Below are 15,584 nucleotides of genomic sequence, written 5' to 3'. Positions count from 1 at the left end.
GTTTTCTGTTTTCTTCTCATTCTCTATAATTGCTTGCTCTTGGTTGGTTCTATATATTTTATTTATATTCGTTTTTGTTAATGCATTTAACTATATAAAAATATGTATATTTATTTATTTAATTTGTTTAAAAATACATACATAGATTCGTTCTATATATATGCATATATCCGCCTAGAAAATGGAATATGAAATACTTTTTTGTTTCTTGGATTTCGTAGCTTTGTTTCTGTGGGGCGAGCAAAATGGGTTTTGGTTAGAGGAGAAATCTGACAAGACACACAAATGGTTAATGTTTATATATCTGGGAATTAGCATAAATTTGTTATTCTCTTTTTTGTTTTTGTTTTTTTTTTGTTATGTACTCTCTGTTCTCTTCATTTTTGATATCAATTCTCACAATATACAAAACAATACAAATTGTATTGTTAAGAGTTACTAATTGTTAGTAAAACAACCAATTTGTTGGTATTTTTTTTTGTTTTTTAATGAAATTACTCTGCTAGGGCATTTTTGCATTAATTCGTATTCGTTTCAGTTATCGTTTAAAGTTAGTTCGCTTACTAAAGTATAAATTTGGAGTAATTTACTAGCTACTTGGTTAGTTTTCCTTGTTTTTTTGTTTTTCTTTTTGTTGTCAACTTCTTTTTCTTGTTTTCGTCATTCTTAATTACAAAGTGCTTCACAATTGCATATATTAAAATAATATCGTGTTTAGAGTTTTACAATTAATCATAATACAATTATGAAGTATTTCTATATATATAAATTTATATAAATGTATATGGTATCGAAATGGAGGCTCGAAACACTGAGACTTTGCATTAAATGCAAAATAAAAGGAATAACCAAACACAAAAACTAAAAAATCACACACACTGAGAATGTGGAAAGTAGGACGAGACATTTAGAGTAATATACAAAATTTACTTTGGGCCTTTATAAAATATACATTGCAATTGCATTTCTATATATAAAATATTCCTTTTAAAGCTTTTTGGCGCCCAATTTCATTGGGCCACTGACACGCTGGGCTCGTCGTGCCTCCAATTCACGCTGCCGCTGAAGCTTCTTCTCTTCCCGTTTACGACGGGCCTCATCCAGTTTGCTGTTGCCTAGAAGGTAAAAGGGGAAACACATAAACGTTTAAAATTACTGATAGTAGAAAGTTCACTATGAACTTACCCGTGCCCGCTTCATCCAGCGGTTCGAATTCACCATCAGCCCATGAATCACTATTCCAATTGGCATTGTGCGTGGAGTTATTTAAGTGCGATGATGGCGGGCTTATATTATTACAGTTGGCTGTTGGTGACGTATTACTGCTGGAAAGATTGGGTAGTTCTTTGGGTCGCAGCTGTGAACCGCTGTTTAGTTTGCTCAGTGGATCTATAATATCGTTCATATCATGTAGCTGCTGCTGATGATGATGCTGGCTGGAAGATGTTGTCGAGGAGATGGATTGTCGGGCCATTTGCTGCTGTTGCTGCTCTTGTTCCGCTTGCTCTTCCTCCTCGCACTGCAGGTTACAAATGAAAATCGATAAAAACCAAGATGAAGAATAACAAAATTATGTTAGTTTACCGGATCCTCTTCAAGGCTGCCCCATTCCTCATTATCCCAACCATCACGTACTTCATTGAGTGCATTAGCTGCCACTAATTGACCATTATTGGAACTGGCTGCCAATGGACTACTAGGATCCTGTGAGGTCTGCCAAAGAACAATTCATATATTTATATAAAGTGATTTGCGTGACGTTTGCTTAAAGTTGCCAACTTACATCCATTTCTCCCCAATTCTCATTATCCCAATCGTTGTTGCCATAATCGGAAGCCGATGCTGAGGTATCATTACTTTCATGCTCAAGTGAGGTCATTGAGGTAACGCTACTGGTGGTTGTCGATAGGCTGCTGCTTGACGGTTGTTCTGAGAGAATAGATATTGAAAAAAAAAGAGTTTTAACATGTTTTTGGGGGAGAATGAATATATGTTTGAGCTAAAGTTTACCCAAAGACGCCGGCTTGGAAAGATTTCGTCCTGTTAAAGGTGGTCGTGGTCGCGATGAATCACTTTGGCTGCGATAGAATTTGGCTGTTACAGCTGTAACTGCCCATCCCGCCCACGTGGCAGCTGCATTACCTATAGAAGGTGTCGCTGTATGAACATCCGCCTCTGCAATATCGAAATATTTTATGTTTTAAAGTGTCACAGAACGAAAATCTATTCTTACCCATGGTTTCACGTAAACTGGGATCTTCCGACACCTTTTCCAGTTTGCCCAAAAAACCACGCACGGTCTTAAAGGCTGGATCTCTAACAGTTTTCTCTGGATCCACGGTTAGGGAACACAATGATGGCAAGACACGATTAGCCACCTCACTAAGTAGAAAATATTGCTGAGTGGCGGCCAGCGCCAGAACACCAGCTACTCTAGCTGGCGGAAATGGATCACGCATGGCACGTATAAAAGCTGAAACTAGAACACGCTGTCGCACTTGCGGATGCAAATGTGGGGCAATCTTGCCTAGACACACTGTAGTATTAGTGCGTATGCCGCCCTGATCATCGCGTGCCTGCAATCGGGCAAAATGACGTAATACCTCCACATTGAGATTGTTATAATTGAGCTTAGGAGCCAAATGAATGATGGATTTAACAGTCTGCTCGCGAATTGTTGCATTTGTGTCCAAAAAACCGTGGGCCACTTGTGGAAATATTTGATCGTTGACGACCTGTGGCTGTAAATGCGCAATAAACAAATCCAATTGTTGCAAAAGTCGCGAACGGGTAACACGATCCGTAGAACCAAATAGTTTGACCACACAGGGAACAATGCGCTTCTGATATTCCACTTCATCCAACAGTTTACCCAGCTGAAGTCCAAAAGGAAAGATTAGTTTTGAAATGTGTACTTTTAAGTTCGTGTCGGACAAACCTTAAACATGGGCGCTAGCACTGCGGAGCCCGCATCTCCATACTCATAGGCGGTTATCAGTTGTGGTAGAATTTTATGCTTGCACACATTATCGGGGAAATAGTCCAAATGCGTTGTTAGACCACTAAAAAATCGATTCTTTTCCGCTTTATCTTTGATTTGTATTTCCTCCAGAAATAGCAATGTATCCACCAAATCATTCTTAAAAAAGCCACCCGGTTTGCGGCATCGTGTTATAATATCCGCCGGGTTGGGTCTATTCGATGGTGAGGCACCGACTAGTTCGCAATAAAGTGATTGTAGAGATTTGGGAATATGTTCAATATCCTTAAGATTAGAGCGTTGCTTAAGAACGCCATTAAAGGCCTCCCACACCAGACAACCTAGTCCCCACATATCCACAGAGCTGTTTAAAAGAAGTCAAGGATAGATTGAAATTATAAGATTCCAGTATATAGTGATAATTGCAACTTACCACTTTGTAGCCGCTTTAAGCTTGCTTTGGTCATTTTTTTCGGGTGCGTCGTAGACTTCTAGTGTAACGGGTATTTTTACTGGAGGCATCGGATTGCCGTCGGCCGCTGAGACAAACTCCAGGCTACCCAACTTCCATTCACCAGATGCATTTACAAATACTGACCAGGCGGAGACATTGTTATGCCTCAGATTTCCATCGTTATTGAGAAAGGATAGAGCACGCTAAAAGACATAAATATTACAAATTAATCACTTATTGTTAATTAGAGGATTATTTTCGGGTTAACTTACGGTTATTTGAAATATTCCCCAGGCTAGGTAAAGCCCTTTTTGCACATTATCCGTGGCCAGTTTGGTGAAATATGTTCCCAAAGGATCTACGGCCTCCGTAGCCACATATAGCATTTTGTCCGTTTCCAACGAATCAAGATATTGCAATATACTGGGATGACGCAATGTTTTAAGTCGCTTCAACGATGCCTTGGCCAGTTCACATTTCGTATCCGATCCGCTGCGAATATCATAAACAAATACAGACACCTCCTCCAGAGTGCCCTTTCGCTTTGCCTTGTGCAATTGCCATATTGAATAGTTATCGAAGCCAGCAACGGGTTCGCCAATTTCATAAGGAAAATCTTTAGAAGAGTCGCGCGAAAAGAACGACCACATCATGTGTTTTGCTCGACGGCTTAATATTTTGTTACGAGGTGTGGGCCTGAATGTTTTGTAAATTAATCACACACCTACACACACACACACACACACCTCACACTCAGGCAGCTGTTGCTATTGTTGTTGTTGCTGTTGCTGCTGGAGAAGGCACCTTTGTGTATTTACACTATGATCTTTGCCAGCTGTTAACTTTACATCTAATCTTCATTTGCCACGCATTTGGTCCGCTTGCTGCTGCACTTGTACCTGACCTAACTCCAGTTCCAATCTTCGTTTTGGTCTTTGTCGTAATTTTCTTTCCTTTTCCACTTTGTCTGTTTCTTTGTATCTTTTTTTTTGTGGATTTTTATGTCCTTTTTTGTGTGTGTTTCATTGTTGAGGGACTTGCAGACCTGCCATAAATAAATTTTGGTTGAACAATTTGCATTAGTAAAATAAAGGGAAATGTTTACTATTACTACTCGAGATTTCAGTGTTGAAAAGTGGAAAAATCGGGTAAAGCTAGATTTCAGTGTTGTCAATCGCTATTTTTTATTTGGCGCGCTGTTTGACTGACCTGGTAGCCAAATATTTTAATCTAAACTCAAAAGTCGAGGAATATTCGGCTGCCAGAGCAGCCGAATATTGTATTCTAAACTATATTTGTTCTATAAAATCAAGAAATATTGTAAACTCAACAGTATTTTCTTTTGTTGAGAATAGTGCGAACAAAAGATTCAAAAATCCTAAATTCGGCATTTGGCAACACCATCTCAAAATTGAACAGCTTTTTTTAGCCGGAAAAAGCTACTTTTAGCTATAGTCCCGCTAAAAATATTAATTTTCTTTTGTTAATTACTCAAAAACTACGAAATAAATCGCCAAGGGGCACCTGAGGTCGTGCTCGTGCAATTTTTCTCTTTCGTTTGATACCAAAATTATGTAGTTTAAGCGCGTTTTGGGCCCGAGTAGTAATAGTAAACATTTACCATTAATTTTATAACAAATTGTTAAAATACTAATTTGAACTTAATTAATCTTTATAAAATTTACTTTGACTTTGAACAATTTAGTTTAATTAATTTTGTCGAAATGTCATTTGTAAGTTGAATGATTGTCTCAAAAAGTATTCATATCATACATACATATATAAATAAATATTACAAAAAAGTTTTAGAAGCATTGTTTTAAAAAATGAGTCACTGCAAGGGCTTTTTCTAAAAAGTTTGGCAGCCACTGCAAGATATGTTTGACAGCCACTCGCAACTCGATGTCGCAACTCTATCCAACATGCAACTCGATCCAACATCCAACAAAAGAGCGCTGTTCATGCAAAAGAGAGTAAAAAGAGAGTAAAAATCGTGAGAAATGGTTGGAATCGAGCAAAGGAGTCAGACCCAACCACGCTGTCGAGCAAAGGAGTCAGACCCAACCACGCTGTCGAGCAAAGGAGTCAAACCCAACCACGCTGTCGAGCAATTATCGATTGTACATCACGATATCTAATTAGTGTTGGTTAACGCCAGCGGTTTTTGTCTATCGATACATATCGATACAGGGCGGGAGAAAAATACGAAATTTCAGGGTTGGAAAACGCAAAATGGCAGAAAATCAGAACAAGGTGGCAACCACAGGCTGTGTTATAACACTCGTTATCGTGCAGCCAACTTAACGCAGGTGAATTTTTCGCTGGCCGACATCGTTGATTTTTCGCTAATTTTTTTCTGGTGCAGGGAAAACTTCAACAACAGCTCACAGGATGATGATGCAACGTTCAACGGTTTTGCTGCCGCTGGCTATTGAAGCCACCCTTCAGGCCCAGCAGCAGCGTGGCATGGCCACTTTGAAGGCAATCTCCATTCGTCTGAAATCCGTGAAGAACATTCAGAAAATTACGCAATCAATGAAGATGGTGTCCGCTGCCAAATATGCCCGTGCCGAGCGTGATTTGAAGGCGGCGCGTCCCTACGGTGTTGGTGCTCAGCAATTTTTCGAGAAAACTGAAATCCAGGCCGACGAGAAGGCCGAGCCCAAGAAGCTGCTGATCGCCATGACATCTGACCGTGGTCTCTGTGGTGCCGTTCACACCGGTGTTGCCCGTCAGATCCGTGCAGAGCTGGCTATTGACGATGTCAACACCAAGGTGTTTTGTGTAGGCGACAAGTCGCGTTCCATTCTGGCCCGTCTGTATGGCAAGAATATCCTGATGGTGGCCAATGAGATCGGTCGCTTGCCACCTACCTTCTTGGACGCCTCAAAGATTGCCCACGAAGTGCTTCAGACTGGCTACGATTATACCGAGGGCAAGATTGTCTACAACAGATTCAAGTCCGTGGTTTCGTACCAGTGCTCCTCACTGCCTATCTTCAGTGGCCCAACTGTGGAGAAGTCCGAAAAGTTGGCCGTTTATGATTCGCTCGACAGTGATGTCGTCAAGAGCTATTTGGAGTTCTCACTGGCCTCGCTCATCTTCTACACCATGAAGGAGGGAGCATGCTCGGAGCAATCCTCCCGTATGACGGCTATGGACAATGCTTCCAAGAACGCCGGCGAGATGATTGACAAGCTGACTCTCACATTCAACCGCACCCGACAGGCGGTCATTACCCGCGAGTTGATTGAAATCATCTCCGGTGCTGCCGCTTTGACATAAGGAGAAGAAGGGAAAGGGATTCGCCCACAAATGCCCAGCCAATTGCGATTGCAATTACGATTCAAGGCGCCTAGATCTTTTTTTAGGTCTGGGGCTTTACCCAAGAATAATGTTATAAACTATCAGAATTAATAAATGTGGATCGAACGAATTGAGAACCTTTCATTATATTGTAAAGTGCAAAAAGTGAAAGCCAAAATGTATAACTATGGGTTCGATGTTGTAAATTTTTATTTGTAAACATTTCAGATATAGAATATAAACCTTTGTGCTTAAAAACTATGGAATCGCAATTGACCATATTTGTATGCCTGGACAGGAAGTTTCTTCCCACTGCTCTAACACATATTCTGTAACAGATTGTGAATGTAGGCACCAATATCCTCATCCTGATTCGTCCAGGTAATTAGTATGGTCTTTTGCTTATGATCCTTCTCGTCCTCTTCTACTCTAATTTCAACTGTCTCAACCGTTATATAACCCGTCTCCTGCATTAAAACGGTCCAGCCCACCATTTTTTCATCTAACAACGATTTTAACTTCTCAATGGTGCGCTGCTTTGGACCCGGATCGTCCATTTTAACCTTGGAAGTGAAACGCATAACATGGCGATTAATGCCAATCTCTTTGAGAGCGTCTGTAAGATTTTGCAACATAATTCGATTGTCCTTCATCACAAGAACTCCATGGATAAGCCTCCGACGCTTGGGATCTGGCGGCTGGGCATTATAGGAGCGTGCCTCAGCCTTAAGCAGCGAGACTGCTGCATCCACAGGTATCTTAACCGGCGTAGATATGACACAAGTTTCCCCATTGGCTGGCATATAAGTTTCCAAATTGAATTCATCTCGGATTTTGGAACGCAAGAATTTCATCTTCTCCGCCTCGCCATGAACTAGCATTACATTCTTGGGCTCACAGTTTTGTATAAGCTGCATGATACCTATAAAATGATATGGAAGAAACTATTTTGGTTCTTGCTTATGGCAATATAAATATTTCTTCTTACCTTTGGCATCGGCATGAGCAGAGAAACTCATATACTCCACGGCCATTTTCACTTCAACCACCTGTCGATTCTCAAACTCTACTTTTTTTGCACCGCCCAGGATTTTGTTTCCCACCGTGCCCTGGACACAGTAGCCTGGCATTATGACCATATTGTTTTCATTGGGCGCCCACTTCTTAAAGATCTGCAGCGAGAGCCCGGCATGCAACATACCGGGTGTGGCAAATACCACCATCGCGCCAGGATTATCAATGTAGGCCTTGTCAAAGGGTTTGATATGCTTAAAGTCAAACATGTTGCGATGCACAAAGGTCTTGCGGATCTTTTGATTGGTCCATGTGATAAACATTTTATAATAGGTATTCGCCTTCTCGGTCAGACCGAGGGCAAAGTATATAGGATATTTGAGGTTCATGCGGTCCCAGTAGGTCTCCAGTAGAATACACAGTTCCTGTGCTCGGCCCAAGGCAAACACCGGTATCAACACCTTGCCGCCCTTGGCCACACACTCGTGGACCTTCTTAAGGAAATCACGTTCACGACAACGCTTAGAGTCCCTTATGGTGGTGGCATAAGTGCTCTCCGAGATCAACAGGTCCGGACGGCATTTGTCAATCCAAGCAGCCCCCAAATGCCGATCCGGCGTCATGTTATAATCACCCGTATAAACAACACTCTGGGAGCCCACTTTAATCCAAAACATTGCTGCACCCAACACATGACCAGCATAATAGGCTTTTATCTCCAGATCGGTGTCCACCATCATGCTCTGGTGCAATGTCACCGGTATAACCTTCTTCATACAATCCTTGATCATTTGCGTAGTGAAAAAGTTGGATTCACCCTTCCGCTCCACGGCAACCTTGCGCATATCTTCGAGAAGAATGGGCGCAATCGCCTTCGTTGGATGCGTCATGTAAATGGGTCCCGTATAGCCTACAATCTCAGACATATAAGGCAAAGCGCCACAATGATCTGAATGCATAGGCATTGATAAAAATAATGAAATTCAATTAGAATCATAGATAAGCCGGCCACGGCAAGGTTAACAGCTCAACATACCCAGATGAAAATGTGAAATGATCACACAGTCAATGTGACTGGTGATGGGTCCTTCAGGAACAATATACGAAAAGTCAGGGAATCGACGCTCATCATTATATCCCATATGCATGCCGCAATCCAGCATTATGTTTTTGCCGCCCATCGAAAGTAATAGACAACTACGGCCCACATCCTGACCGGCGCCCAACGGAGTTATCTTGATGTCCGGCATGCTGAATTCAGGTTGAGATGCCTTCCTCACCTGTGCTTGACTTGTGCCTTGCAGCGGCTGCTTAATCAAATCCTAGCTAAACAGCACCGTCCGATGAAATTTCCCGACAAATTGCAATTGGATTGTAAACAGCAAAGTAACTGACAGAGTTGTCACATATTACCATGGATGGAAACTATAAATATGTTAGCAGGGATGGAAAACGTAAATTATTTTACGAGGGGTGGAAATCGTTCTTCTTGTTCTTCTTGTTTTGTTTTGGGACTGCAATTGCTCTTATCAAATTGTACATAAAAACACTTTTAATTTGGTTTTACTTGTTCTGGCAAAATGCCCGACTCTATGGAAGATCCTTCCACAGTATCGTTAAGGATATGTCTGGAGGGTCATGCCAATGCTTTAGCACTAAACAAGGATAACACACAAATTGCCGTGGCCGGGCGCAGCTGTAAGAGAAATCCTTGAACTCGAACTCCATTTTGAGTGATATTGATTATCCTTCTCTCTTTTGCATTTACGAAGTGCTAAAGGTGTATTCTATTGACAATTATGGCTTCACCGAATCCTGCAATATGCGCGGTGGCAAAAACCAAAATCTTAGCTATTCATCTAACGATGTTTCTTGGAGCACACTGGATAGCAATCTATTGGCTACGGCTGCCACTAATGGAGTGGTTTCTGTTTGGGACTTGTCGAAATTTGGAAGACAAAAGCAGCTGCTTGTCTACAATGAGCACGAACGGACTGCACATACGGTGACCTTTCATAGCAGCGAACCCAATATCCTGATCTCAGGGTCACAAGATGGAACCATTAAATGCTTTGATATACGATCGGATAAGTCGGTCAATACATACTTTAGCAATTCAGAATCAGTGCGCGATGTTAAGTTCAGTCCTCACACACAAAACATATTCTCGGCTGTGTCCGAGAATGGAACAGTTCAATTGTGGGATATGCGTAAGTGGGATAAGTGCATGGTTCAATTTACCGCTCACAGTGGACCCATATATACATGCGACTGGCATCCCACAAGGAATTGGCTGGCCACCGGTAGCAGAGACAAACAAATCAAAGTGTGGAATATGGATGGTCGTCCTGGACTCGAATATACAATCCATACCATTGCAGTTGTCGGTCGGGTAAAATGGCGACCAGAGAGAACGTAGGTTTGAATAATTCAATTAAATATCTATCAACTGATACTTATTTGTTTATTGTAGCTATCACATTGCCAGCTGTGCTCTGGTGGTGGATTACAGTATCCATGTGTGGGATATACGTCGTCCTTTTATACCATTTGCCTCCTTTAACGATCATACTAATGTCACCACTGGCATAGCTTGGCAGGGAGATTCGCACTGCTTGCTCTCTACTAGCAAGGATTCGACCATTTATAAGCACGCCTTCAAAGATGCCACACGGCCAGCTCTGAAGGCCAATGCTCAGGGTGCTAGTCTGGGCAGGCATGGTGATATATCGTTTGCTCAAAAAATTAAAGAGTACGCCGTAAAGACGAGTGGCTTAACCAATACAAAAACTACAAGCTTTAAGTAAGTTTACGACTCATCAGGAAACGCATAATATTAATATGATCATTTTTTAGGAGTCGCTCAAAAACACCTGTGGCCGGTAGCATGCAATTCCATTTGGATCATTCCAAAATGTATAAATTTAGACTGAAGGATATAGTAAGTTGTTCTGCTGCTTCATTGTGTGGATTATAGTTTAATGGGAATCGTTTTTGCAGGAGCCTCACTCTCAAGCACTTAGCGAACATGAATCTTTTATAGGCTGTGCCCAGGATCTCTTGATTAGCGGCAAAAAACTGGCCGATTTGTGTGATCATAATGCGGATGTCTGTCGTAGATACGGCAAACACAATGTAAGGAATTATCAAACTGATTCGTGTAAAAACTGATAATCTAAACATCATCTATGCAGGCTACAACATTGTGGAATTTTATTAAGCTCTTTTATGGCACCAATCATTTTGAGCCACCTTTTGAACATCGTGCATCTTTCTCAACCAATTCAAGACGCGCCACTCAGGTGCAGAGCGATTGGACTATGCCACAACGTGGCGAAATGGGCCAGGATTTAAATGGCAACAATCAAGAGGCACCGCATGAAATTGGTGCCGATTCCAGTGTTGACAATGATGATGAGCATGAGCATCCACCAACTAGTTCGGTTATACTCTCAGAAACTCAAATCCTTAGCGAAATAACATTTGATAATTTTGAACTCCTGCGCAATGGCTTTATATATGTTGGTCCCACATCGGATGTAACCAAGGCACTAGCATTTCCTGCCCTCCATCATGATGTTCAGGCAGCCAGAGCACAAGTGGATCTCAAGGCGAATGAACACGAGAAGTCACCGGTAAGTTAAGCAAACAGACAGATTATGTACACTTTTATCTATCCTTTCTGAAACAGCCTCCGCATGTGCCCACCGTACTGAAAGTCCCCCATGTACCCATACCTATGTGGGAACCCCATAAATTTGTGGCCGATGCTCTAATGCTGCAAAACGATGTTGGAGATGTCCAAACAGCCTTAACAGTGATAATTGCTTTGGGAGAGGCACGCAAACTGCTGCCTTTAGAAGAAGCTCTGGTGGTAAGTCGGTAAATGACGAGAATATCCAAAATCCTTATTGATACCCATTAAAATTATTTCTAGGAGCATTGGTTTCATGCCTATGTGGATCAACTGCATCGCTATGAACTTTGGAATGAAGCTGGCGAGGTGATTAATCGCTCTTGGCTGCGTTCGGTGCGTCAATTGAATCAACAATCAACCACCATGCACACGAACTGCGGTAAATGTTCCCGTCCTTTGGCCGGACATGTCGGATGGCTATGCGACAAATGTAAATCCATGCAATCGGCCAAATGTTGTGTGTGCGGTTTAATTGTTCGTGGAATCTATGCATGGTGCCAGGGCTGCTCCCATGGCGGCCATATCGAGCATTTGCAGAAATATTTTGCCCAACACTCCAAGTGCCCAACATGTGGCCATTTGTGTGCATATTCGTGATACCAAGAGGAAGTACAATTAGGCATTGTTAATTAGTTTTGAATGTGATTTTTCTTCTTTTTCTTTTCTTTTTAGTACATAGGATGTATATATATTATTTATAATGGGCTACTTGATGAAAGTGCTCTTGAAAGGCAATATAACTACTACCTTTAAGTAGTTGGTTGGTTGTTTGATTGATAGTTGCATTCATTCATTCATTCAATCATTCGATCGATCAGTAGCAGAAAGGGGAGAAAAAATTATAATATTGAGAATTCTGTAAGAATTGAGAAATCATTGTGCTGTTGGCCTTGTTTGTTTTGCATATTTGTTATGTAGTAAAAATCTATAGCTAATTGTATGTCCTTGGCAAGGACACCACCGCCTGCCAGCGCTGTCCAATAATAATCCATCAAGCGCAAAGCGCAATGGAAATTAAATTTAACAAAAAAAATATTTTCAAATGCTTTCTACTTTTTTTTTCTTTTGTGCATTCATTGCGCCCGGCCTGGGCTTTGAAACCATCTTGAAAGGCTCAAAGCTTGGATTTGGGAGCAGCGTTGGCGGCTAATTGTCAAGAGGCAAAATCAAGGCTCACAGTTTGGCAAGAGTTGTCGCCGCCTCCATGAGATGAGGTCACATTTCGTTTGATCGTCGTTTGTGATGCTTCATCGTAACGAATGGTCATGGAATTTGAGTTTCCGGGTATTAGGACATATCCCAAAGATTCATAAAACTTGATTAGTTTGTCCTTGCAGTCCAAAGACATTTTATAGCAGCCCAATTCTTCAGCCAACAAAGAAACGGTTACCACAATTCTGTTGAAATGAAGATCAATAATGATACTTCTCAAAGAGTAGGTAATTAGACTTACAGTTTGCCCAACTGCTTGCCACGATACGTATCATTAACGACTACATCCTCCAAACGACCACGCTAAAAGGATAAGGATAAAAAGGATAATAGTCCATTAAGAATTGCTAATATCAGGATATTATATAATAACTCACCACTGAGCAATTGTGTATAAATTTGCGTTCTATCACAAGTGAAGCAGCTCCAATGATTTCGCCCTTGCGCGTATCTTCAATGACGGTCACAAAGTAATCTCCGCTAGCTTTCATCTGCGAGAAACGAGCTGGGAAGAAAGGGGATTTGTGACTTCTGAGACAAATTTATTGTCCAAAACTTACTTAAGAACTGGGTGCGATTCACATTGCCCACATGTGTGAGTTGTGATAGCAACTGCAAAAAGCCACGATCATAATCCGTATCCTTCAGTGGACGTACTTTCAGCCAAGATTCACCTGGACTTGCAGCCGAAATGAAAGGTTGAAATTTAGCCGGGCTGCGATGAAAGTCCAGCTTTAGCAGCAGATTAGGATCATATAAATAGGTTTCCTGCTAACGAGAGAGAGATAAGAAAGATGATCCAAAGATTAGAAAAACTATTGCTATAGAGCAGATCTTTGGGGGGAGATGCGTCTATACCGTAAACTGAACCATTTTCAATGTAAACACGTCAGCAACTGAAAATGCCAACACAAAACGCAGTCAACAGGTATAAGATAACAGGAATGGGCCAGAAGCAACAACTAACTGGTTTCTTGCAGGCCACCAATCCAGGCCCAAAAACACAACAACACAATCACTTTCAATTCGTATCGCATAGGTGGAGTCGATAACTGGTTTTCTTTTGCCCAAGATATTTAGACGTAAATGTGCAAACCGGTAAATTGCGTAGAAGCCAGTTGATACTATTTATTGATTTTAGGTTTTCGCCAACACAGGATTGAACAATAACCACAACAAGATGCAGTCAAGGTCGTTGCTGGTTCTCCGGCTCTAGCTGGCGTTGGTAGTGAATGAACTGCCACATGGTCAGCTTTTTCTCTCTCTCTCTCTCTCTCTTTTCATCGTCACACACACACAATAGACAATACTAACCATATTTTGTTTTATATTTATCTAATAATTGCCTCTTTGATAAGAAACGATGATATCTAACCGTCCCACACCGAATGGAAGCGGAAGTTTAGCTCCGTTTTGGTGTTTTATCAGTTCGAGCGACCACGACAAACTGACACCGCGAAACTATGTATAATGAAACGCCGCTATTTAATTCCGCTGCTCGTGTAGGCTCTAATTGGTATGTTTAATACGTGAATATATATACCGTCAGCAGGAAAATTAACGTAAAGGTAAAACAAAACCAATTTCTGCACTTAAAATGACCATGAAGAGTCGGCGGGTGAATGGCAGTACGTATGTATATAAATACTCTCATAAATGTAATGTAAACATTTGACCAGCTGATGAACGAAACGAAAAATGTGAGAGCGAGAGCGAACGAAAATAGAAGATAGAGAGTGCCAGAGATTTTTGGTTTATACGTAAGCTTGTAGAGCTTAATCGGGAACATTCAATAGAGATTCTGAACCTCGATTAACAAATTGTGTAAAAAATTGATCATTTATTAAATAGAACTAGATAACATTAACTAGGTAGCAACTATATATTTTGGAGTCTTGTACATTTCATAGGCAAACTCCTCGCGATGACTGGGATCGTATTCCAGACCAACATAATCGATTTCCAAGTTAAAAGGACCATCCATACCTTTCTTTGCCGCCACCGAGAATCCGAAATGTGTTACTTTATTTAAAGCTATCGCTCCCTGGCGATCCTGTACACGCCCCTTGGAAGATAAAAAGAATTTGGAGAAGGGTATCTTTGCAATTTGCCAATGGGGTCCGCCTCGTGTGTACAGCACATAGTGATAGATGTCGTTCCACATGAGATCGAAATAGCCTTCGGTGTGGAGATTTATTAGATAGCTACGTCCATCGCCGCGTACCTTCATGATAAGCATATTGTACTGCGTCCAGTCGTAGGTGGCCTCACGTTTGAAAGATTTCTGCCAAAAATGGTATATGATAAACCTTATTCGGAATGTATTTCACTCTTTAACTCACCCGTACACGCTTTGTGCGTATATTTGCATATCCTGTCCTCTTGATGATGCCATCTTTCGTATGCTCCGAGCTAACTTCGCCATGAAAGAGGCCAGCGCCGGAGGCACTCAGCTCGAGGGCTGCAGTGCTTTTACCCTCACCATGATCAGCATCGGTGGTTACTGTCCATTTGTCCAGTACATCGGGAGCCTTAAAATCAAATACAACGTCCGTTTCCCCGGGACGAAATACCAGAATTGGGTCACTTTGCAAATGTTCCTTGACCTCCTGACGCCAAAGTTTGATCTCTTCCTTTAAATCTTTAAAGCCATCTAAAATTAATTGTTTTTTTGAAGGTTCGGGCAACTTTGTTTTGTAACCGGATTTCTTTTCCCTCTCCCAGAATGTGCTCTGTACCGCTGTTGTGTGAATTTTTTGGGCCTGAATGCCCATAAGGTAGTAGCATCTTAGGCTATGTCCTTGTCGCAGGAGAGACTGCATCGTTAAAATAGCATTTCTCCAACAGCAACCGCTCAAAAAGAAAAACAAATTAACGTAACATAAAATCAGCTGTTTGCAGCACAAACAAAAAAATGTGGC

General features: G+C 41.4%; 6 protein-coding genes across 6 annotated transcripts; 2 read left to right on the top strand and 4 right to left on the bottom strand.

Annotated features, from left to right (window-relative positions):
* Positions 1–906: 906 nt before the first annotated feature.
* On the bottom strand, positions 907–4,528 carry yata (N-terminal kinase-like protein yata). The gene is made up of 10 exons (XM_068300750.1): positions 4,186–4,528; positions 3,707–4,130; positions 3,414–3,637; positions 2,939–3,344; positions 2,234–2,876; positions 2,011–2,175; positions 1,784–1,929; positions 1,585–1,713; positions 1,186–1,519; positions 907–1,115 (listed from the first exon to the last, which is right to left on the bottom strand). Exons 2-10 carry the CDS (start codon positions 4,085–4,087, stop codon positions 988–990), a joined length of 2,556 nt encoding a protein of 851 aa, XP_068156851.1. The 5' UTR covers positions 4,088–4,130; positions 4,186–4,528; the 3' UTR covers positions 907–987.
* Positions 4,529–5,683: 1,155 nt separating this feature from the next.
* Positions 5,684–6,870, top strand: ATPsyngamma (ATP synthase, gamma subunit). The gene is made up of 2 exons (XM_068300087.1): positions 5,684–5,743; positions 5,800–6,870. Exon 2 carries the CDS (start codon positions 5,826–5,828, stop codon positions 6,717–6,719), a length of 894 nt encoding a protein of 297 aa, XP_068156188.1. The 5' UTR covers positions 5,684–5,743; positions 5,800–5,825; the 3' UTR covers positions 6,720–6,870.
* A 56-nt stretch (positions 6,871–6,926) lies between these two features.
* IntS11 (integrator complex subunit 11) lies at positions 6,927–9,163 on the bottom strand. The gene is made up of 3 exons (XM_068300086.1): positions 8,791–9,163; positions 7,729–8,703; positions 6,927–7,662 (listed from the first exon to the last, which is right to left on the bottom strand). Exons 1-3 carry the CDS (start codon positions 9,002–9,004, stop codon positions 7,058–7,060), a joined length of 1,794 nt encoding a protein of 597 aa, XP_068156187.1. The 5' UTR covers positions 9,005–9,163; the 3' UTR covers positions 6,927–7,057.
* Positions 9,164–9,242: 79 nt separating this feature from the next.
* Wdr24 (WD repeat domain 24) lies at positions 9,243–12,224 on the top strand. Its single transcript, XM_068301541.1, has 8 exons — positions 9,243–9,452; positions 9,527–10,169; positions 10,228–10,557; positions 10,611–10,695; positions 10,755–10,889; positions 10,949–11,389; positions 11,446–11,628; positions 11,692–12,224. The coding sequence occupies exons 1-8, from the start codon at positions 9,335–9,337 to the stop codon at positions 12,046–12,048; spliced, it is 2,292 nt and encodes a 763-aa protein (XP_068157642.1). The 5' UTR covers positions 9,243–9,334; the 3' UTR covers positions 12,049–12,224.
* Gnpnat (glucosamine 6-phosphate N-acetyltransferase) lies at positions 12,081–13,551 on the bottom strand. The gene is made up of 6 exons (XM_068301544.1): positions 13,522–13,551; positions 13,224–13,431; positions 13,041–13,168; positions 12,905–12,966; positions 12,629–12,848; positions 12,081–12,307 (listed from the first exon to the last, which is right to left on the bottom strand). The coding sequence occupies exons 1-6, from the start codon at positions 13,534–13,536 to the stop codon at positions 12,266–12,268; spliced, it is 675 nt and encodes a 224-aa protein (XP_068157645.1). The 5' UTR covers positions 13,537–13,551; the 3' UTR covers positions 12,081–12,265.
* Positions 13,552–14,483: 932 nt separating this feature from the next.
* CIA30 (complex I intermediate-associated protein 30) lies at positions 14,484–15,554 on the bottom strand. Its single transcript, XM_068301543.1, has 2 exons — positions 15,006–15,554; positions 14,484–14,947 (listed from the first exon to the last, which is right to left on the bottom strand). Exons 1-2 carry the CDS (start codon positions 15,483–15,485, stop codon positions 14,531–14,533), a joined length of 897 nt encoding a protein of 298 aa, XP_068157644.1. The 5' UTR covers positions 15,486–15,554; the 3' UTR covers positions 14,484–14,530.
* Between the last annotated feature and the right edge of the window lie 30 nt (positions 15,555–15,584).

The sequence above is a fragment of the Drosophila tropicalis genome, unplaced genomic scaffold (genome assembly GCF_018151085.1).
Source record: "Drosophila tropicalis isolate 14030-0801.00 unplaced genomic scaffold, ASM1815108v1 contig_878, whole genome shotgun sequence".
NCBI classification, from domain to species: Eukaryota; Metazoa; Arthropoda; class Insecta; order Diptera; family Drosophilidae; genus Drosophila; species Drosophila tropicalis.
The sequence above is the reverse complement of the archived record's forward strand: the minus strand, read 5'-3'. Positions and strand labels throughout refer to the sequence as shown.